The following is a 24,642-nucleotide window of genomic DNA, read 5'->3' on the forward strand; positions in this document are numbered from 1 at the left end:
TTGTTTTTTTTTTGGGGGGGGTTTTTTGGTTTTTTTTTTTTTTTGTTGGTTTGTTTGTTTGTTTGTTTGTTTGTTTTTTGTTCTTTTTGACAGGAAAAAAATCGAGGAAATTCCTCTCCAACTTAGTTCGACTATCGATTTAGACACTGCAGTCATAAAAGCCTTCGAGTTAGGACAGGTCAAGAAATTTGTTGATACTACGCAATCGCTACGGGAATGAAATATTCAATGCATTTGACGCCGATGAGGGATTACGATGGTCCCTACTGCTCATTATATTAAGAACAGAACAGTTGCTTTGCCAAAGAATTTGAATGAGTTTTTGAGAATCCTTGCTACTGGCAAGCCAAACCAAGTTCCGCCAAACAAGTCACGTCGTTTCATTGATTCTTTTGTACAAAATATTTGCAGAGCTATTACTTAAGGACGTTGGAAACTACGAAACACATCATATTTGTATGGCATTGGTTTCGAAGTGCAGAACTTCCTACTCTTTTTAACCGATTAGGTGACTGTGGACTTTGGAGTTCTACTCTTATTATTTAGAATAAGAAATAGAAAGCACATCAACGATACTGCTCCTCAAATTGTACAACATCTCGACGTTTCATTTATTTTTCACTCTGACTTTGACAATTATGACCAGCGTTTAAACGATATTTGTTTGCATGGAATTTGTACATACATCAGATGAAATTATGTTGCATGATTTTGACAGGCCTGCAAAACTGGCCATTGGATGTTTTATACCAACAGTTCTAACTTATGAAAAGGTCACTTCAAATAGAAATTCAAAAACCTCATTTCAGCCCTGCAAAATATCCACCATACTCTGTTTCTGAAATGGAAGTTCCTGGTTCTTAATAGAAACACGAAACTACCATGAAAGAGGACATGGTATGGTTGATTGCAAAATTCGTTTGTGCCCCAGGAAGTCCTCGGATTTATGGGTTTTCAAACTATTCTCGGAAGAGTTCCCGAAAGATTAAAAACTAAAAGACGGTACAAGTGTCTTAGATTTTCCGAGGAAGGAGCAAAAGAGGTTGATCAACAGTATCTGGTTATAAAAGTTCGATTTGGGTGTCTGCATGGAACTTCTACTGTTGGTATAATCCTGTTAAGTACGAATACCACATCATTGGAACATTTCATATTGTTTGTGAAAATGATTGGAAAGAAGACGGAAAGTTCTGGGCTTTCTGACGTTTTGATAGAAGCTGGTATGATAGGTTCCGGGTGGGTAATTAGTGAAAAAAAAAACTGCAGTAAAGCTATTCATTGTCCTAAAACTTTATTAGAGTAATCAAGGGAACCAATATTCTAGTGGAAATCGAAAGAATGTAATCCTGGGAGAAAGACCAGACATGGAAAACACAACAAATAACGTAAAATAACCAAAACAAGTCATACATGTACAAAAGTAAAAAGTAACAAAAGTAAATGAGCAACTCGGATTCCACTAAAACCTGGGAGCATGGACCAGGTGCACCGGTATGGTAAGCGTCCTTTGTTTTTTTTTTTAGAAACACTCGCCAAGAAAGAGGAAAGGAAAACTATGACACATTGAACAAATCAGTTTTCATGTTGCAGATGGATACACCGTAATGATTCGCGAGTTCATGATGACGACCATAAAACTTCTGTAGTAATGACTTAAATATTAAAGGCTCCTGATGGAATACTTTTTGGTTAGTTCATGGATTCCAATAATGAAGAAATTTTTCTTGGAATTCTATCAGAGAATGCATTTGACTCCTTCAAAATCTTTGAAAACGAAGAGTCGTTTGCTTCCATCGGTCGACACGATGATATATCTGGCTACAACACTGTTTATCGCAAGTTTCAAACAGTATACTCGAGATGGGTTGCTTGGTAAGACTGGCCAATTATGTTTTTACATGGACCACATCTTGCTTGTCTTCCAGTTAACAAAGACAGTAAAAACCAATTATTTTCTGCTTTACGCGTTATGCCCTTTCCTTATGTGTGACTTGTTTTTTTTAGTTGTTGGAGTTAGAATTACGCTCGTTACCTTGCATGCCTTTTTGTTTTCCTTGCCAACAATGAGACATTGCATCCTGGTTCAACTGTGCCTTTGACTCGTGGTGTAATTAGCTTGCATGATTTGTTATCGCAAGAGATCGATGTCCCGTGGATAAAATTAATGAAGACATGCTTATAATGCACTCAAAGACGCATGGTGGTAACAGTGCAGTGAAGAACTAAGTTTCAACAATAGAAACTGTAATGCATTTAATAATCCCTTTGGCAATGATGATACAGATAAAATTGTGTGCGTATTATCTGGTAACGTTCCCAGTTCAATTTTAGATAATGATGTTGTCAGCGCTGAGGAAAAGGGCAAAAGTGGAAAGGTTGTTTCCATACCAGAAAGACTTGAAACCTATTCTAAATTTTTTGACCCAATTAAGCAATTGAATCTCAAGACACTTTCTGAACTGACCAAAAAATCACAATTAAATCTACGAAGAATAAGGTTTTGCAATACAAACAACAGAGTAACATAGCGTTCAAATTCCATAACAAATCTCAGTGTGAAGAGTTTCCAATTCCTTAATCAGTCTCAGTGTGAAGACTTTAAGATAAATCTCTGTGAATGGAATAGAACTAAAAGAGGTGAAGGGGAGAATTCGATTTTAAGAGGAGAGAAAACACAAAAAAAAAATATCTGATTGGAAGAAATTCCTTTGCAGTGATGAGAACAAGGAGGAACTAATACAAATGCTTGGAAAAAAATAGCAAGAAGAAATAGAAATCTTACGCTCTACACGAGAAGAAACGGACACAAGGGTTATTCTATACTGCTTATATGGAATTGAGAATGGTTACATATACCTTCATGTCCGCAGACACTGACATTTTCAACACAGGACAATCTGGTTGGTGGTCATTTTGATGAATGGAAAAAAACGGTAAACATTTTTCTTCGAAACTTTAACTATTTACACTTCGTTAAGTAGCTAAATGGTTTGAAATAAATTATATAAAGGTATTCAATAACTTACCTCAGCTACAATAAGTCAAATATTTGGACTTGAAGTCCATTGCTCCAATCGGGCAGGAAACCAATCACAACCTCTCTCAGACTATACTCAACATTGGAACTTCTTTATTCCTACTTTGTAACTTGGGTGTTTCTAGAAAGTAGAGGATGCTTACCCTACCGGTGCACCTGGTCCAAACTTAAAGTTTTTAGTGGAGTCCCAGTTGCTCGTTTACTTATGATACTTTGTACAATTATTTTGGTTATTTCATGTTTTTTGTTATGTGTGTGTGTGTGTTTCCATTCTGGTCTTCGTCCCTTTATTACTTTATTTTTCAGCTAGAATCTTTGTTCCCTTGATAACTCTTCCGTGTTCATTCGCATTCTTTAAACATCAAATGTTTCTCTGATCAGCCGGCCCTTGCCAACGGATGGTATTAGGATACCAACTCTTAAGGAGGTAGACCTAGGGTAAGGGACATAACTCATGAAGTCAGTGATATGTTTGTATCATATTCAATTTCACCAAAGGCTATCAAGCTTTCATTTGACACAGAATGAAATTAATCTAAGTTACTTTGATGCTTACATGACATTGATATAAAATGCTGAATACAAACGTTCCGATGATTTGTAAGAGTTGTGTCCCTTACCCAGGGTCTACCTCCTTAACACACTTTACTTCTTTGTTATTTTGGTGATCTTTGGGTCCTTGATATGACTTTGTTATTTTGGTGATAACAAATAATACTATATTACTTTATAGTAATTATTACCCAAAAAAGAAAAATATAAACCCCTAAATTAATCAGATATGCTGCATATATCATTATCTTAATTGTAAACGCCAAAGGTATGAGATTTACAGTGTTGGATAACAAATTTGTTTGATAATATAGCTGAGACCAATTTTCTAAGGGCATGGGTAGTATTTTTAATATATATGTTTTTATTTTTAAAATTCATTCATGAAAATAAGCTTTTCTTGTTTTCGTGATGTAGGAAATGAAATAATATATCGAAAAATACCACATTTGAGACGTTTTGGTTGAGCAATAACTTGTAGAGTCGAATTTAGCGACTTTTTAAGAGAAAATCGAAAATCCCAGTTTTGCCATTTTTTTTATAAATTCTGACTACGAAAATCGCCACAAGTCATCAAAATAATCCCAGAAGTATCAATTGTGATGATACTATATAGAAAATACCAAATAAGCCATTAATTACAGAAGAATAAATACTCTAGGGGTTTTTACATTGAAAATGCGTCAATTTAAGCGATTTTTCGGTGGAGTAGGGGTTCATTTTTTTTTCATTTTACCCCAAACGCTAAGTGTTTATGCACCTTTTTTATACCATAGGAAAACTGTGGTATTACATGACATGACACTTTTATATATTTAGTTTCTTTTCACGTGATGCACTACGGTATAGGGAGGTAACTGAAAATCATATTTGGTTGACCCTCTCAGCCAATGGATTTTTTGCTTTTATGATTTTTTTTTTACATGTGGTATATGCTATTTACTTGTCAAAACAACTTCATGGTAGCCTGGTATATCAAAAAGCAGTTGACCAGATCCCCAACTTCAAGATAATAACATTAAGGTCATCGAGGATCCAACTTCTTATACATGTAGGAGCAGGATGCCGTGATCGAATTTTCAGCCCAGAAAACGTCACATTTTTCATTTGTGATAGCCGAGAATGCTCATGAATTTGTCCTTAAAAGCAAGGTTAAAAATTAAGCCACTTGGTGTTCACTCTCAATTTGTTTCCGTATCACGGTTACTTTTGTGTAATTTCTGTTCCTTCCGTACAAAATGATAAATCGAAACTTCCAACAAAAGGATAATAAATCTGAAAAAAAAATCTAGAAAGAAGTATTTTAATGAAGCAAGCCAATATATAGTTGATGAACAAATAACCACAATATCGCACAATGTATTTTTACACGAAGCAGACGACAAATCCTCCATTATCGACCATCTGTTTTCAGCCGTTGTGCGTATGTCAACGTGCTGGGTTTTGTTACTAGTCATTCTGGTTGTGATTCTAAGATCGATTTCTGTATATTAAAATTTGTCATGGTGATTTATCCGAAACAACAGAATGTATTCAGAATCAGTAAACAGAGTGCCCAGCCACATGGCATTCAGTAATATGTTGGCCTGGATAGAATGGATTTGGGTTCAGCCTAAACGTGTGGGAACATTTCTGTTCTAGCTTTATCCTTTTGTTTAACTAATTTACGTCTTGTTTTTTAATGGTTTATTTTGTACGTTTGCTTGTTTTCTCGTTATCTATACGTCATAGCAATTGACATAGTTTTCTAATTCTTCACTTTATTATGAATTCATTCATCACAAAAATGGGGACACTGAGTATTGCATTGTTTACCGTAGTTACATAACAGTGCTGTAAAGTTTTCTTTTGTTAATTTGAGAAATATAATTAGATCTTACATGTACCCACAAAGGTATATTGCACTGCATACAATAACATTCAATTGTACCCGTTGAATATAATGAGATTCAATATCCAATAAAAATACAGCTCATTAAAACCGTATGAAATCACTTACTGTGACGTAACGTAAAATACTTATATCATTCATTCATATACAAATACACACTGACAAGAACAATGACATTCAAAATACCATATCTATAAAGCTAAAATTTGTATACCAACCGTTTGCTTACTTTTATAAATAGCTGGTTAATACAGATCATCATTTTCGATGTTCCACAAAAAAAATTATAAAAATCAATGCTCCAATATTAACACTTTCTAACAACACAACTTACAAAATTTGAAACAACCATTCATGCCATTTCTTTGGAGATATTGATCCCTGCCTAAATTGACTGAGAGACATTTAGTTTAATGATGTCATAGTCCATGAAAAAAATGTTCAATTGAGATTGTCCAAAATAATCTTAGAAATATCCAATTTGTTGGATCAAAATGCCAGTAAAGTATGCCTATATAACAATACATCCTACCAGTATGGAATGAATGTACCAAACAAATGCCGAGGAGATAAATCCACATGGCATATTATTGAGAAATATTGAAAAAATTATAAGTAAATGAAATTTATCAATATAGATCATGTTGCATAACTCCTACAAAATGAGTCCAATCAAAATGGCTCCACTAAGTTTTTATTTTATGAACTAACGCAATTTGTTCATGAGCTACAACTTGGTCAACAATTAATAATCCTTATGATTTAGTTTTTAATTGATTCCTGTCCAAATTTACAGAGAGTTGTTTGCGAATTTTATTCACTAACATGTACAGCATTTTAGTATAATGCATAATTTCGAATGCACTATCAAGAAAATATAGGAAAAGTGATATGATTAAAAATTGTAAAATATTTCTTTTGAAAAATAAAAATAATTTGAAGTGTCATCGTGTCGTGTTGCACGGAGTTCAAAGTAAAAAATCATACACGATTTCTTTACATTCAATCGAGCTAAGCGTGTGTTCATGTCATGCTCGTCTGTTCACATAAAATAATGAGAGCGAAAATGCTAAATTCAAACTCTTCGGAGGCGCAATTACCCATTCTTTAAGAAAAGAAATGTAGCCGAAACGCCGCTAAAAAGTTCTGATGAGGAAATGATGATCTTAAGACACTTATTTGGTGTCCTTAAGTTAAGACGAAAAAAGCGATTTATTCTAAGTTAAGAGAACTTCAGGAACACGACTTAGGATACAGACGCGTCTTAAGAGGGTCTGAAGACACGTCCTTAACCCTTAGAGAACTTCGAAAACACCACCCCTTACTTTCACGTGGTCATGTTTTTTTCTGTTTTTCAACTGATATTATGCTTAATGAAAGAATGTCTACCAATAACAATGCTATACAAAGTACTGAGAAAGTATGGATTCGTTGCTAAATTTAGAAAAGTGTTCTCTTCTATATATATTTATGTTCTGTCTCAACCACCAAAAAGAGGCTGCCTTTTTAAGTTCGTCGGACTTTATTTTATCGTGCACAAAACCATTTTTCTTCATGACGTCGACAACGAACGAAAATGGTTTATTATTCACGTGACTAACCCCATTCTGACCTGGAATAGCCCAGCTTAAAATAATTCCTTCTTTTGCATGCCTAAATACATTGTCTAGGTATACATCCTCGTACTTTTGAGGTATATGCTCTGCAACTTCAAGGGAGATTACCCAGTCGTAAATTGGTATGCCATATTGTGGAATGGTTAAGTCCATAAATTGCACCGTACCCTTACTAGTTTCTTCACAAAATGGTGCACCGTCGTACGCATCATATGAAGCAACTTGCCCTAATTTAAGTATTTCACGTTTATATGCACCAGGTCCATCCCCAAAACTACCAACCCGCTTTTTCTTAAGCAGTTCAGATAAGGGACTTAATATATTTTTGTCAGTTTTGTGTTCTCGTGATGTCTCTTTACCCAAGTCTTTGCACCATCCACCATGTTTACTGACACCATTCCCTTGGTTCTGTTAAGTAGAAATACATAAAATCATCCTTACATTAAATACAAAACTGTCAATTTCATCGAATTATTCTCATATGACGTGCATCAAAGCTCTTGAGACCACAGCCATGGTAAAAAAGTGATAAAAACATAACCATCATTTCGTGCAAAACAAAGCTGCGTCTATTCAACAGTACGAAGAAACTAGTCCTATTAGAGTCGAAATAAATCACGGAAACTCCATTTTAACATTGTTTTACATGGTAAAACAATGATAAAATAGAGTTTCCGCGATTTATTTCTTAATTCCAAATCAAGTCAAACAACTAACGTGTCCACAAAATAAAATACAGAAATGTATTTATACATGTACATGCAAACAATAACGGACCCAAAAGTTGTAATTGATTTGTATACAAGTAAGAGCGTAAGAAGTGAAATAACATGCCTGAAAGCACATTTTGCAAGTTCGCGGTGACATTATATTGGCTACATCATGTAACCATGCATTGGCGATGGACCATAAACATGTAGCCTAGAGGTAATAAATGACGAGTTAACTTTCCGTATCACATACTGATATTTATCAATTTATACTTTAAAGGTCGTATTGTTAATTCAAACTCGATGATCTTCATTTACAGTGTTGATGTACAATGTATCCTAGACTTTGCTTGATAGCAAACCATAAAAAAATCGTGTATAGTTTGTTATTTATAGAGTTGTCAACAAACCAAAAATAGTTAAATTTAAAATGCTTTTATACAATTTCTCAAGTGTTTTACAAGTGGCAGACAAAGAAAGCGGTTACTAGTATATAATACATTTTATGTAAAAAAAAATTAAAACAGCAAGGCTATCCCTTCATTTAAGGAATAATTGTAAGGGGATGACTATTTGAATTGAGGGTCTTGGAAGATTCCTCCGGATTTTCACCATGTTAGCGGTTATTTTTCACTAACATTGATTTTTTTTTTGTATATTCATATATGCAAATGCATAAATACCAGAGTGATTTGAAAGCATCAAAATATGTTTTTCTCTCGCCTTCAAGATAGATACTCTATACTTTCTAAAGATCAGAGTCAAAATTTTTATTTTAAAATTCTTCCAAGCCCTTCTCACAAAATCAAATAGTTGCCCCCCCCCCCCCCCCTAATATTTGATGTTTAAGGGTTTACCACGTGCATTGAATTTGTTTCAAAGAGACGGGAAAATATTTCAATTTTTTTTTTCATAATCAGAAAACAGTGTTCTGTTGAGATGATAAATGAAGAAATGTAAACCAATCAGAGGAGAGGTTACATCCAAAAATGTTATTGAAATGAGCTTTCTTAATATGCGCCAATGTGAGAACTATAAGCATCAGAAAATTGCAAATATTCTACACCAACAATAATTTAAAACTCAAACATTCTTGAAACAAAAAATGATAGAACTGAGTTAGCGTTGGGTAAGGAACATTTCTGTAATGTAGAAGTTGTATTACAGAATTTAGACAACCAGTCTGATCATGGTGTTTGCGAAATTCTTACCTGACATTCCATTTGACCAACTTTTTTGCTCATTTCGTTCAGCTGTCTCGACAGCTCATTCCGGGTTTTGGTGACTTTATCAAGTAATTGAAATTTTGCCTGCTCAGAAATTTCGACTAATGGTGAATCGTAGTGCGTCAGAAATTTACTTTGACCAAATGAAAACGTAGATGCTGCATAAAACAGCAGTACAGCATTGGCAATCAAAACAACTGCAACAAGTGTTTTAACTGGAGATCTAGGAAAGACCATTCCAATGACTTTGTAAAGTCTCACTGCAAAATAATAATGATTGATCGGTTGATTATGGTTAAAAGTTCTTTGGCAGATATTACAGGACGAGAACGATTGACTAATCGAACAGAATCTAGTGAATAGTACAAGACCGACACACTAAACCGAATCTTTATTGTGCTGGCTCACATAAGCAACGGCCCCAGGGGAAGGCATGCAAAAAAACTAGGAAACTGTGAGTAATATTAACTTACTTGATACCCCACTCCCCATTTGATAGCATGCACTATTTAGCCTACATGTTGATTTGGGTCAAAATCTAAAATATGAGGTGTACAACAGCTATTAAAGATTCCAAAAATGGTTATTTTGGACAGTCGGTAGATTCTTTTAGAGGGTAAGGTGCCAGTCGAATCCCTCCAACAGATCTACTGACTTGTCATTGGTGGATGGATTCTCTTTTAAAGGTCATTTGACAATCTAATTAAAATTAAATCTTTTAATTACGCTACCCTCGACTTGGCACATATTAGATCGTGTATTTTAATCAGGTTGGGTCATTTTCATATTGTATATTCATATATTTGTATCAATGGCAGATGGGTTTTTCTTCACTTGTATATTGCTGCTTCGGTTATTTGGTTACTTGTGTTGGACGAATGGTGTTATCCTATCACGAGTGGTCAACACAACTCTAAATCCTAGTACAACATATAAATAAATAACCGACTTAAAATTCCCCATTGCCTTATTAAAGAGTGATCAAGGGATCCAAGATTCTAGCGGAAATCTAGAGAATGTAATCCAGGGACAAAGACCAGACATGGAAAACAGGCATACATAACAAAACATAAAATAGTACGTACAAAGCAACAAATGTAATGAGAAACTCGAACTCCACCGAAAACCAATGAAAGTTTCGTTCAATTCCATTCTGTGGTGTAGGGGGAATAACGGATAAGAGATTGGTACCCCATATTCCCATATTCACACATGACAATAAAGTCCATGTTATGCTATGTGAAACAGAAAGATTGATCGTAATCTAAAATAGGAGGTGCACAAATGGAACATGTAATAAAGATTCTGTAAAAGCTTCATTCAATTCCATTCAGTTGTGTAGGAGGAGTAGCGTATAACACATAGGTCCCCTGTGTAACGGAAGGAAGGATGTACGGACGGACGGAAGGACGGATGGAATGACGAACTGACAGCACTATCACTATACACCCACTAGCATTTAATAATGTTAACATGACGACATCATGCATTCCGGGGCGGATCCAGACACATTGAAAAGGAAGGGTGTCAGCCTGGGATTCCTCAGAAAAAGGAGATGTGCCAGCCAGGGTTCCTCAGAAAAAGGGAGGTGCTAGATGTTAAAATCTATGTTACATTAAGTAGATATTATATTAGCCAGGATAGAATGGATTTGGGTTCAGCCCAAATGTGTGGAAACTTATCTTATCTTGCTTTATCATTTCATTTACTAATAATGGGCATCTTGTTTTAATGCTCCACCTTGTTCGTCTGCTTGCTTATTTTTTTTTGGGGGGAGGGGTGTTTTTTTCATGTTTTTTGTTGTTGATTAGTTGTTTATTTTGTTGTTTTTTTTTATTTTTGTCATAGCAATTGACATAGCACTTCCTATACCCCACTGAGGAAAATAGGGAGCATGTTATTGTTTGCAATAGTTATATAAATAAATTCTTTGGTAGCAGTTTATAGTTACTGGTTATTTAAAAGGTTGAAAAGAGAGTTTTAATGAATGTTTGTCCTACAATTTATCATACACAAGCCATGTTTACCTGGATATGGCCCTAAGACTTGCATACACGTAAATCCTCAACAAACCAATTCATAAGTGTTACGTAAGCTTTGCGATCCTATGTCCTGATAAGTACAATGTCTTGTTCTGTAGAAATTGACATGTTCATAAGTGTGTGTACACATATTTCAACTACTTCGTCGCGTTCCTCTTACGTGTTAAGGTTCACCATTACCTTTCGACAAATAAGGCCCCAATTTTACCACTAATTTCCCTCCGACAACAGACACACCTGTGTATCTAAAACAAAATTTAAGACAAGCATCCCCTAAATATGAAGAGATACACCAACTTTACGTGAAGTGACTTCTGCAGGGTCATTTTTTTTTCAATTTAACAGAGCGTGCAAAAATAACACCTGAGATTCACTGATATGGTCCTCCCTTATACACAGTTTAAATCACCCATTGTGTATAGGTGACTATTGTTCTTCGAATGACCAGCATATCAATATATGTATAGCGAGAGTTTACATTTAATACACAAGAAACATCTCAAAACATTATCCAGACTTAATTCATTTTCGCCCTCTCTGCAGCATTGATCAAATTAAAGCAGCAAAAGCCAGGCCAGGTTTTGGTATAATTTTTCATAAAATGCATGCAACTTTCCAAGGGGTCCAAGTTTTTAGCACAAAGCTGCATAAAATTTACGAACTCAACCAAAAAGGGGGTTCCATGCAGTTAGATCCGCCACTAAAGTTACACACTTTCAGAAATCGAGATACAGTACTACTAGTAAATTAAGTTCATTAGAGGAATGAGGTGTTACCAAGAAACTCCTGTAATGTTCATAATGGTCAATTAAAGTAAAGAACACAGACACACGTGGCATATGTAAATATTGTAGAATAAAAGAAAGACGGTTACTCCTTCTTTAGTTGAAACAAGAATAAATAATATAAAGTGTTTATAAGAAGCATGTTAAATTAGTTGTATTTGAATTATGCTGTGATATGACAGTAGTTTGACATTATTCATTAAAATTGTTAGTTTTGAGAAAGGGAGGAAGTTAGGACATTATGTGATTTCAGAGTTATTGTTACTCATGTCCGATAATTGTGTTTGATTACCAAGTCTAAAATAATAAGTCTGCAATTGAGAAATTTCCATAGATACTTTGGAAAAGGACCGAGTTTCTCGGCAATCCCCCTTTTTTCACTAATTTCAATAATCATAGTGTTAGTTTCTATTAAAATGACACACATATTACTATCCATGGTGGTTACTTAGAATATACATGATATATAAATGTATATATTACACAAGTATCCTCTCTCCCTCTTTCTTTCTCTCTCTCTCTCTCTTACATATACTATCAGTAATCGCCATGGATAGAAAACATACAGCAGATAGTAACTAAATTAATGCTATTCATAATATATACGTGTCATTGTAACAGGAATCAGTACAAGATATATATACAAATGTCATACAAAAAAGTGTATACGCCTGGCACACCCTACCCATGCAGCAAATGTGATCAAATATAAAATTATCATCGACAGCCAAAAAACAAACACAGGAAAATTCGTAATGCTCACATAATAGTAAGTTGTGTAGGTTATGGTCAATCTTTTTAATTTTTGTGTAATTCGTATGATGTCACATGAAGTGTACGATGCACTGTTGATAATCAATATACAAGCTTAAAAAATCCTTACCCCAGACAAAATTAAAACTGTTATGCACCATTCACATTGTCCTTCTAGCGGCATACTATCAATCATTGAATGCCTCGGAAGCACTTTAAATGAATATACGGCGAGTTAAAATCTATCTAGTCGTTGGTGCGTATCGGCATTAAACAGTTATACGAAAAATCGATTCCCTGTGTAGTCTGGTAAAACCTATTGGCACAAACCAAATGGCATATTCGGTATCAAGTTTATATATATCGCAATTCCGGGACTCTCTTGTTCGACATGATTAATCAATTCGAATAATCCGACATATAATTACCTAAATATAGTGTTGAGTACATTTAATGTATTTTAATTATGGACTGATAATTCTTAAGAAGTGAATTTTTTTTATTTTTTTTTATTTTGATAAGTATAAACTTCTCTATATGGAGGATAATACAACATTTAAATACATAACAAGAAGACATTGATTCTCTGTCAGAGTGAATAAAGGCCGTGAGGTCTTTAATTTTGAAACGAATGAAAGTTTTAAGTAGATCAATGAGTTTCAATGCTACATCAGTTTTCAAAGACCCCGATGTAGCAAAATATTGCCTACTAAATATGTTGTCGTACCAGCAGATCAAGTCCAAAGCAACATTGTTTTAGTCTACAAAACGTATTACGTCCAATGATTTTTATCAGAGGTAGACGTAGAAAATAATAACAATGTTCAGATCTATACTGCCACTACACTGTCCAAAGAAGAGATATAGTGAATAATCATGAATGTACCACCAAACCTCTTTCTAAACTTTTAACTTCTATACTCACAGCTGTCAAAGAGGGTCGCCAGTCTTACCGCAACACTTGTTACTCCCGTAGTGGTATAGATACATCGTTGTTCTCTAAAAAGAATGTTTATTAGTAGAAGACGCATAAGGAAGTACGCAGTCATTATTTAAAATGCATATTCCAACAACGTCCGTTCCTCCATAACGCTAAGATGGCGCTATTGTTTGTTTGTTGGGGTTTAACGCCAGAGCAGCAATATTTCACCTATATTCAGGCGATGAACATGAAATGGATGATAAATGAACATGAAATGATGATGAAATGAAAGATGGGATGGGACACAAGGATAATGGGGTTGACAAATGTTGATTGCCACTGGAAATAGGGAGAGGTGGGTAGGGTCGGGCAATTTAGCCTCCTGTGGCGGAGCCCTATGGTTCCTACTCCGGGAGAATACCACAGAGGAACGTGGCATCTTTCCCAACACGGTGCCCCGCTATGGTTTGCGGTCAGGTTTTCCGTATTATAGCCTGACAACCCCAGCATGTAACACGCCCGGGGTACCCCATTCCACCACCTGGGGCACACAACACAGTTGCTCTGTGGGCAGAGCGCCCTAACCCCCAGCTTGGGTTCTGAGCACTATTTAGTCGCCTTTTACGACAAGCTTAGCGCTGCTGCAGGCCTATTATTTTGACACCCGGACCTGCACGGGCCAAGGCCGTTGTTGTACAAAATAAGTTCCTGTCGGTTAGCGGTTCCAGTGGGAACTTGTATTCACATTTTCATCAATATACTCGGTAGCATGATAATGAAGACCTGGTGAATAATTTGTAAGGTCTGGTAACTACAACCTTCTTCATGAAATGAAATGCTAACTATTAAACCACATCTCAACTGATTTCTGCGATAAAACATCCATATGACCACTGAACTGGATAATTGTAGCCAAGATGGCGTCCCAATATACGAATCGTTTAAAATGATTTGTAAAACAACATATCCAAAGTCAAACTTTCCTGAGAAATCAAAACTCTGACTTCGAACGTATCTGTAATGACTATGAGGAGGAAGCACACAACTACATTTAGAATAACTGCAAAACGCCATCCTTACTGGGTATGTGCATTGTGTATCTACAGATGAGATCAGTTCTAATCTCTCAGGGGAAATGTCTGAAGAACCGGCTCTACGACAGTCCTAAGAGTGTCATAGAACAGTTTTAAGTCTGTCATAGAATTGTTCTTCTGACAAATCTAGAACAGTTTTGTGAGAGGTTAGAACTGAAGAGAAAATACTCTGTAAAGTTGCTTGATGACACTGACCAAAACAAAAAAAAAACAAATCTTCATCGAGGTCCACTAAAAATCATCTACCACAAGCACAAGCATGATGTATACAAGTTTACCATGTTCATGTCATCAGGGTCCACAACTGTACGGGCACAAACAGGTCAACGTTTGCGAACTAACACTTCAAACCCTAACGCACAATTGTGAATATGTTTGGAACAATGACACAAAACAGTTCAAACCTGGAAGATAATGGAAAACTTGTCAAAAGGCACGCAGATGAAGGTCGGACATCTTCTAGAATTCTCCTCCGAAAACATTTCCCAAACAACCCATTTATAACCTCTTCTGTCATCAACGAGGTAAAAGACACATTTCAGCAAATGGATAAAAAAATCACAAAATTCTGTGAATCACAACAAAGAAAAGTTGCAGCCGATTTAAATAATATTGTGCAAGCAATAATAACCAGTTCTACTGCAAAATCTGAGGAAAGTGACACTAAGACGGAAAACAAAATTAAATCCTTGAGTAAAACAATAGTGAAACAAATCACGTGAACAAAATGAAGAGATACGGTCTCTCAAAAGTAAAATTTAAACATTTCAAAATGAGTGAGGCACAGTCACGAAAACATCAACATAAAATTGAGAAAGATGCCCATCAACATAATTTGCAAGAGCGAAGAAATAACTTTGAGCTGCCCAAAGTAACCACAGTATCCAAGTGCACGAACTCCAAAGAAAACTAAATTTTAAAATACAACTTCGAAAAAAGATTTGAAAAAGACAATGTCACGAATATCGTAGAAATTCAAGTGTTAAAGGACCTTATAAAACAGCTAAACGAAGGCATTAAAAAAGTAGAAAACGAAAAATACAACGAGATATTATCATTAAACTCAAAACAACATGATTTTAAGGAACAAAGGTGAAACAAACACCCTGTAATTCTACGGGACTTCCAGCACTTCAAATTTTGTCCCTGAAAGATTGTCAACAAAATTTGACACAGAGAAAAAAGATCGCATACAACTTTGAGCAAACTATAGTTAGACAATGTATCAAACAAACAGACAGTGAAGATTATTTGTTTTAACAAATGGAGTCAGAGACAACATTAGCGAACAATCCGTCTTAGAACTCCACAACATAGTGAATTAATGAACCGGAAAATTGCACGAAGCCAAAATTGTATTATCACTTGATACATCAAGGAAGGATATACCACAAGGAGGATAAAATTAGTTTGTGTGTTCTTCAAGAATTAGGATGATGTTCACACTTACATTGAAAGTGTTACAGATGTCAAGCAAATTTCGGCTAATATACAATCAAGTGTTCTATCGTGTCTTGTAAGTCCACGGTTCACGAGGCCTCAAAGAAATCCACATTAGGCTGAAAATAAATTGCCCCGTCCCAACCATCTTAAACAAGGATGCAGAGGACCCCGGAGAAACGGGTCCAAGAGCGATATACAGATATATTAAAATTCATATGTCACAATTATGAAAGACATGTTGTAGTTTATATAAATGTAACATGTTCTTTTTGAGTACTTTCAAGGTAAAGGTTTTTTCCTAACTATAATTGCCATAGTTTTTTTATATTTTGTTTTGTTTTTGTTTTGTTTTGTTTTTTTCCTTTTCAACCTTGATTAAATTCAAATGCCCATTTTTGACAGTTTTCCTATTTATCTCAGTATTTTCAACAGTTAATGAGAAGATTTTAGTTATAAAAAGGAAGAAAAAAAGAGGAATTAAGATAATAAGTTACTGTAACTTACCTCTCTAATCAAGAGAACTGACCACTGTTGAATTTTACTTTTTTTGTTCCAAAGTTGATTTTATCTGTTGTGTATTTAGATACTTCAAAAGCTAAGTAATCCTTTCTCCTACATTTTGACCGAAGGCTCCGGAACACTTAAATTAGAATCAAATTACATAGTACATAAGTCAAATTTGTACCACACTCGTTACATCCGGAACATTATAATACAAGTACCATATATATACAAACTGTTTATAAATACTATTATCTCGGGTGCATGCATACTTATATTTGGTATGTGGTTTGTTTAGATTAAGGGGAAAAAATTACTAGATTTGCTAGACTGACTAGACTAATCAAGTGTAAGGTTCATCCCAACTCTTGGATTAATGCGATGCTGCAAATTTACTATGCCAAGTTTGGTCGATTTCCTTAGCGGGATACGAATCCATTCTCTGCTCAGACTTATGGAGACAATATAACTTTTCTCGACTTTCGATATTTTCCTATGTAGAGAGAAAAATCTAAAAACGGTAGATTCTTCGGTGGACTTGGTATTTTATACAAATCGGCATACTGAAAATTATATCTTTTTATGTGTAGCATATAATACCCCCACTACTTCTCCAGTATAATCTATTGATACCGTATTAAAAACATTTCAGCTGGATTACTAAAAGATGATTTTTTAGAATCAAACGAAAATTATGAGGAAAATAATGGACTGCATCCATTTTTAATTTGTTTGATATCTTGAAAACTCCAGGAGGGAACATATATAAATGTTGTTGTAAATCATCTCTCACAATAAAATCAGATTTTAAATCACTGTTTACTTTGTATGAACACAGGAAACATATAATAAAAGTTTGTTTTGTTTGTTTGTTGGGGTTTAACGTCCGAGCAGCAATATTTCAGCTATATTTAGACGGTGAACATGAAATTAATGATAAAATGAACATGAAATGATGATGAAATGAAAGATGGGATGGGACACAAGGATAATGGGGTTGACAAATGTTGATTGCCACTGGAAATAGGGAGAGGTGGGTAGGGTCGGGCAATTCAGCCTCCTGTGGCGGAGCCCTATGGTTCCTACTCCGGGAGAATACCACAGTAGGGTTCTTTAACGTGCGAGGAACGTGGCATCTTTCCCAACACGGTGCACCACTATGGTTTGCGATCAGGTTTTCAGTATTGTAGCCTGACAACCCCAGCATGTAACACGCCCGGGGTACCCCATTCCACCACCTGAGGCACACAACCCAATTACTCTGTGGGCAGAGCGCCTAGCCCCCGGCTAGGTTTCTGAGCACTATTTAGTCGCCTTTTACGACAAGCTTATCTCTGCTGCAGGCCTATTCTTTTAACACCCGGACCTGCACGGGGCTATAATAAAAGAAAATTGGAAAGTTAAGCACTTTTGTTCAGCTAAAAACCAACTTTGGATTTGAAAAATTACTTGACATTTTCAATGAATCAAAACAAAGAAGGCACATCACCAAATTTAAAAGCACTAAGCAGCTTTCATTAACTGAAAGTTGAGACAGGTAGATATACAAAACCTGTAACACCTTCAATAAGTCGAATTTGTGATGGATGCAATAAACATGAAGTCGATGATGAAGTTCATCTTGTAATAACTGCACTTACTTTGAAATTAATGGAAAAATATATTGTATCTGATCTGTGAATCTAATTACAATTTTCAATCCCTATCAGCTTTCCAAAAAATGTTATGGACATTGAACTGTGAAAACAGTGGTATACTTAATCACCAGTGTATATTCCTCCTGGAGTCGAAGATTATCTAATGGAATACCTTTATTATCCATGAGCATATAGTTTGATATTTTTATACTACGGTTGCTATTTTACTGAATGTATGTTTTCAATTATTACTGTGCTGTATTTGCTTCTTTGGAGTCCTTCATTGGTCAAATACATGTGTGTTCCTTGTTTTCTATTATAGAGGTTCCTATACGTCCGCCTACAATTATGGTTTCGACCTTAACAAAAATTGAAAGTAACAACATATACTTACATTTTACCTCTTAATTAATTTTTCCTTCAAATGTCATGAAATACTGTAAAAGTACTAATTTGCGTAATTTTCGCGATGAACATAAAAGCGCGAAAAATAGTACCAGCGAAGTTGATTTTTGACACTATATCAGGCTTATCATTTTTTCAATCCGCGAAAATTGATACCTGCGAATATGTTCAATTAACAGAATCCGCGAAAATTAATACGTTTAAAGTAAGCTGAAAATTTTTAGAAATGTTAATGTTATAATATTTTTTCATTTAAAAAAAAAGACATTTTTACAATTATTTGATGAATTTAATCGAGTTGAAGCCAACTGATGGAGATGTTTTCCACATTGTCGAAATATTTCATGCTAACTTACTATTTAAATCCTTTTTTGTAGAGGGCAACAGTGCCATGTAGAAAACACCGACTTTGATAGTCAAACACGAACTTCACTAGAACTTAGAATATGAACTTTAAACAGTTGAAAAATATATATCCAACCAACAATTTATCACACTGTCTGTCCTGTCTAGTTTCTTGCCCTTATACCTACCGGACTGAGAATTCCCTAAAACAAGATAAAAAACGATGTTCTTTCCACTTGATACTCAGTTTACTCAGATATATATCATGCTTTAGCAATAATTACATACACATGGGCTCAAATTACTACTAATTTATTATTTTTCTGTTCATGTAATCTTTTACCAAAGAAAAATTCATAATGATTGTAGACACAGCTATTTGGGGGAAAAAAAGGCGAACAAAAGCTAACTTTAAAATTCTGGGAAATGTCTACTACTTTAACCAACTCTGACGTGAATCCTAAGCAAGTATAAATTGATAAACGCGATTGACTTCCTGCTCAACAATACGTATTTTACTCATTCGGTTATAATTACGCAGACTAGCTTCGAGTATGTTTCGTGGGCAGTTTAATTTCCTTGCCGACAATAATGTTACTATCAAAACAATCGAAGGCATATGAAAGTTCTTTCAGTCGACTGAGTCTTTATCAATAAAAATAAACCTGCACAAGGTATTATACACAAACAAACAGGATTAGTTTTATAAGCACAATGAACCATCCAAGCATAGAGCACTGTTACTATCCATGAAAGACAGACGTTTCACTTATGTAAATGGAAAAGTTATTTTTTGTTCTTAGCCCTACCCTTGAACTTGTAAGTCATTTTGGAATCTTTTTTTAAACAGTTGTTAGAACGGAGGACAGCAGGCGTAAGTCTGATAAGTTCAAAATAGTGGTATGGATTATTTTTCGATTTCTGCATTCTAGATCTATTGAATTTCATTTATATACGTCGTTGCATTGTCCTTCCAGTATTGTATTATATATATATCGCTTGACCCTTAAGGGTGTAATTATGCAATAAAGATGTATAATGATGTTCCTATGTTAAGACGTTAAAATTCCCTTTGCCACTACGAATCAACGTTAAAATTCCCTTTGCCACTACGGATCAACATTAAAATTCCCTTTGCCACTACGGATCAGTCAAAACCATTGTGTGATCGCTATAAGCATAACAACTTTTACAAGAAAAAGAATAATATGAAACTACCAAGCCAAGCTCCGAAACAGCGTCTGACGTTCGATCACTAAACACTGCAGTCAGCCCTCTCTGAAAAGGCAAAAATCTTGCAGAGATAGAAATTACACGACGCTATTCGATTGTTTTGAACAATGTCCGAGAATTTCGAAAGGCCTGTCAGAGAAGAGGCGAACGACTGCCGCTACGTAGAGTTTGCTACCAAGCTTATCACCATCGAAACCAACAGAAAACGTACAAAATTTTATTTTTTTAACCATTCAAGAAAAGTCTATAATTTTCATGAACAGACAAGTACTATCTTTAAAACAAAAGATAATCGACGCAGTAAAATTTTGTTCTTTTTACTTAGAATGTTCTGCATTTCATTCAAGAAAATAACACATTGCACACTATTTCTATTTTAAACACAGTTTTTTTTTTCGAACGCTACTAAGTTACCAGTATTTGGCCAATCGGGAAACAGAATTGCGATCAGGTGACTTGCGTTTCCATAGAAGAGTGTCTTTAAGGTCAAAGAGTAAGAAGCGAAAGTATACTGGCTGCGTCGAGAAAAATGTACATGTACGTTGGAAATAAGTGTTGATGTAACACATAGTAAAACCTTTCTAAACAGAACCCTTTTGGTCGTGATATATGTTTGTCTAAAGCACATGTTCCGAATAAACATGATCAAAAATATTTGAATTTGTTTTGTAAGGGTTGTGAAATCTTAGATATTTCATGTTAAAACAATATAAGTAGAAAAAATTATGGGTCAGTGTGCTCGTTTGTTTTTTTTTTAATCTCAAACATATTTATAGTTATAGTTAATGTTTGAGATTGGAGAATTCAAACTTTAATATAACATAAGCATTTGAAAATTTTGCGGGAAAAGGATTTCTCTGAATTTTCCATGGGTTTTGTTGTAGTATGTTTAATCTATCACAAATCCAGTAGAAATAACAAGAATTTCATAAACACTTCTCAATTAATACTTTAAAGTTCTGTTTCATGAAATTTTAAAAAGAAAAGTGGGGGTCACTGAGTAAAAATAGTCATGCTATGAAATGGATGAAACCAGAGAAGTCTGAAAATCTGCCAAATCATGAGTAGCGAACATACTTAAGAAAATATTTGGTTTACCCAGGATACCGATCTACACAGGATTAGATTTTGTTTACTCAGGTTATCGGTCTATAGAGGGTTCGATTTGGTTTACACGGGTTGTCGGTTTATACAGGGTTTGATTTGGTTTACACGTTACCGGTCTACACAGGGTTCGATTTGTTTTACAGAGGTTACCGGTTTATATTGGGTTCGGTTTAGACAGTTTTCACAGCACGTGCTTTTAAGCAATGTTATTCGGTATGGGGTAAAATGAGTTCCTCCAGTAAGATATCTCTATTGTCCCATACATATAAAATGTTTAAAGGTAAAACTCCATAACCGCTGCTACACACGCATAAAATCGCTACATAAGTTCTCTATTGAAATTCTTCAAATTTTTTTATATTAAATCGAAGCACAAAAAAAAACGCTGCAGAATCCAATTATTGATCGACAACATATTTGTCCAGTGTGGTGGATGCGTTTTTCAACAAATGGTCGGTATTCCAATGAGAACAAATTGTGCTCCCCTACTTGCTGAACTATTACTTCACTCTTATGAGGCTGACTTTATAGCTAGTCTGCTCTAAGAGAAAGAAAATCGTTTAGCTAGATCCTTTAATCTCGATTTCCGCTATATATATATGACGTATTATCGTTAAACAATCCTAGTTTCTGGGATTTGTTACATCGCAACTACCCAAAAAATATTAAGACCTACACGTAGAGGTCGACGGTAAAGGAAAACTTTTCATTTCGTATTGTCCTTTCATCTATGGCAACATCCCTTCAACACCTTGCGTATGGAGTTTTCATATCACAAGTCATACATTATTCCAGAGCTTGAAGTCACTACGCAGATTTTTTTTATCGCGCTAGACTTCTTACAATAAGGCTTTTGGAACAGGGTTATGTTGCTACAAGATTGAAATCATCACTACAGAAGTTTTATTGTCGTCATCATAAACTCGTGGATCGTTACGATGTATCCATCTGCACCACTTATTTGTTCAACGTGTCATGATTTTCCTTTCCTCTTTCGTCTACCCAGGACTTGACTTTTTATGATCAATTTGGCGGGTGTTTTTAGAAAAGCAGAGTACGCTTATAAATCCTACTGGTGCACCTGGTCCATGATCCCAATTTTTAGTGGAGTCCGAGTTGCTCCTTTATTTCTGATTCTTTTTACGTATTATCTTGGTAATTTTATGTTCTTTGTTGTGTTTGTCCGTTTTCCATGTCTGGTCTTTGTCCCTGGAGTGCGTTCCTTTGATTTACGTTAGAATCTTGGTTCCCTTTAATACTTTTTCAAAGTGTGCATTCTTAAAATCAGTGACAGCACATACAGTTCAGAAATTTTGAAGAGTAATCAAGGGAACCAAGGTTATAGCGGTAATCAAAAGAATGTAATCCAGGGACAAAGACCAGACATGGAAAACAGACATACACAACAAAGAACATAAAGTAACTAAAATCATACATACAAAGTTATAAAAGCAAATGAGCAACTCGGAATCCACTAAAAACTGAACGTGATGTTATAATCCTGTCGAAAAACAAGTTTTTGATTTAGAATGGCCTTACGTGTACCATTTTTATTTCCTTTGAAGTATTTATTATGCAGCTTGTACTTCCGTATGTAGGCAATTGAGACATCACTTAATCTCTACTAGTACATTACAATGTGTACTAAAAAAATATGTCGATGTGGAACTTAAAAGCTTACAATTATGTTTGTTTGTTTGTTTGTTGGGGTTTAACGTCCGAGCAGCAATATTTCAGCTATATTCAGACGATGAACATGAAATGGATGATAAAATGAACATGAAATGAAAAAAAAAGGATGGGACACAAGGACTATAGGGTCGACAAATTTTGATTGCCACTGGAAAAAGGGGGGATGGGTAAGGTCGGGCAATTTAGCCTCCTGTGGCGGAGCGCAAAGGTTCCTACTCCTATCGAATACCACAGCAGGATTCTTTAACGTGCAAGGAACGTGGCATCTTTCCCAACACAGTGCACCACTATGGTTTGCGGTCAGGTTTTCCGTATTATAGCCTGACAACCCCAGCATGTAACACGCCCGGGGTACCCCATTCAACCACCTGGGGCACACATCCCAGTTGCTCTGTGGGCAGAGCGCCTAGCCCCGGCTAGGTTTCTGAGCACCATTTAGTCGCCTTATACGACAAGCTTAGCGCTGCTGCAGGCCTATTCTTTTAACACCCGGACCTGCACGGGGCGCTTACAATTAGGAGCCATGTCGTGCCCTGGGTACTTAAGTAGCTAGTGTTATTTTCAGTATTAGTCCCGTTCCCTCAAATGACTTGAAATTGGAACAAATAATATCTTCATCATATATCTTTACGTTTTAGTAAAAATCGGTTGCCATGGAGGGAACAGTATACAGTTATTAAATGGGTTGGATGCAATAGACCAGAATATTTGTCCTGAGGTACTGAGAATGATCAAATTACTGTTATACAGTAATTATGACTTCATTGCTGTTATAAGAATGAAGAAATAAAGGAAATTGTAAAAAATCACAGTTTCGATAGGTTCAAGAGGACAGAGCTTCTTCAATACAGAGTAGTACATTATGACATAAATACTGTAATCATGGTCAAATCTTGTATGTTAATTATTTTACTAAATCTGGGCAACCGACAAAGGAAAAGCCATCCTGACATTGGTGCAAGCAAACTCTACATAGTATATTAAAAAAAATAAATGCTTATAGGACTGGGAGACCATTTTCGCCACATGTAGCATCCGTTTTTGTATACATTTAATTTGACCGAATACTCCTAAATGGTAAGTTACATTTATTACTGATGGAATCAAACATTGGGTTAAACACGGTATGAAAAAAAAAACAATATTTTGTAATTGCCTTTTTACTATTTGCACTTTCAGAAACAACGACAAAAAGCAAAATTTGCCATATCATTTTGGTAACTGAGCTATAATTTCATAGAAATAGATTGAAAATGAACATTTTAAAAGCAAAAATTCTGTCAAAGACCTCATTTTAGCTCACCTGGCCAAAGGCCAAGTGAGCTATTGCCATCACTTGGCGTCCGTCATCGTCGGCCGTCGTTGTTAACAAATACAAAACTCTTCTCATCTGACACTACTAAGAATCCATTTTGGTATGCATGTTTCTTGGGGTATTCTGTATAAAACTTGTGATTTTTGATTTTTGTAGAGATCCGTTCAAAAACATGACCGCTGTCACTAAAAATATAACAAAGGGTCACACAGAGGTTTTTCGCACAAAACGCCATAACTGTTAGGTTTAGCGCAATTATTTTGAGGTCAAAGTGTTCAGTATGATGAGATATATCTGTGGTCAAATTTTCGTTTTAATTTGTTAAGCCATGTTGGA

At 35.3% G+C, this 24,642-nt stretch overlaps 1 protein-coding gene across 5 annotated transcripts; it reads right to left on the bottom strand.

Moving 5' to 3' along the window:
• Positions 1 to 4,876: 4,876 nt before the first annotated feature.
• On the bottom strand, positions 4,877 to 16,728 carry LOC148612901 (uncharacterized). Of its 5 annotated transcripts, XM_088594767.1 has the most exons (6): positions 16,576 to 16,728; positions 13,538 to 13,611; positions 12,743 to 12,928; positions 11,060 to 11,319; positions 9,018 to 9,292; positions 4,877 to 7,504 (listed from the first exon to the last, which is right to left on the bottom strand). In XM_088594767.1, exons 4-6 carry the CDS (start codon positions 11,082 to 11,084, stop codon positions 6,881 to 6,883), a joined length of 924 nt encoding a protein of 307 aa, XP_088450893.1. In that variant the 5' UTR covers positions 11,085 to 11,319; positions 12,743 to 12,928; positions 13,538 to 13,611; positions 16,576 to 16,728; the 3' UTR covers positions 4,877 to 6,880. The 5 variants fall into 5 exon arrangements, with proteins under 5 accessions (XP_088450893.1, XP_088450894.1, XP_088450890.1 ...); XM_088594768.1 differs by lacking the exon at positions 12,743 to 12,928; XM_088594764.1 differs by lacking the exon at positions 11,060 to 11,319 and having other exon boundaries at positions 12,743 to 12,825.
• Between the last annotated feature and the right edge of the window lie 7,914 nt (positions 16,729 to 24,642).

The sequence above is a fragment of the Perna viridis genome, chromosome 7 (genome assembly GCF_037379345.1).
Source record: "Perna viridis isolate PV_CMFRI_1.1 ecotype Kerala chromosome 7, ASM3737934v1, whole genome shotgun sequence".
Classification (NCBI taxonomy): Eukaryota; Metazoa; Mollusca; class Bivalvia; order Mytilida; family Mytilidae; genus Perna; species Perna viridis.

Bases quoted from the DNA above. Each gene is read 5' to 3' on its own strand.
- LOC148612901 (XM_088594764.1), bottom strand. From the start codon at position 12,773: ATGGTGCATAACAGTTTTAATTTTGTCTGGG. The intron at 9,293-12,742 runs GTAAGGATTTTT...ATTATTTTGCAG, and splicing joins CAGTTTTAATTTTGTCTGGG to TGAGACTTTACAAAGTCATT. The intron at 7,505-9,017 runs GTAAGAATTTCG...TCTACTTAACAG, and splicing joins TTGGTCAAATGGAATGTCAG to AACCAAGGGAATGGTGTCAG.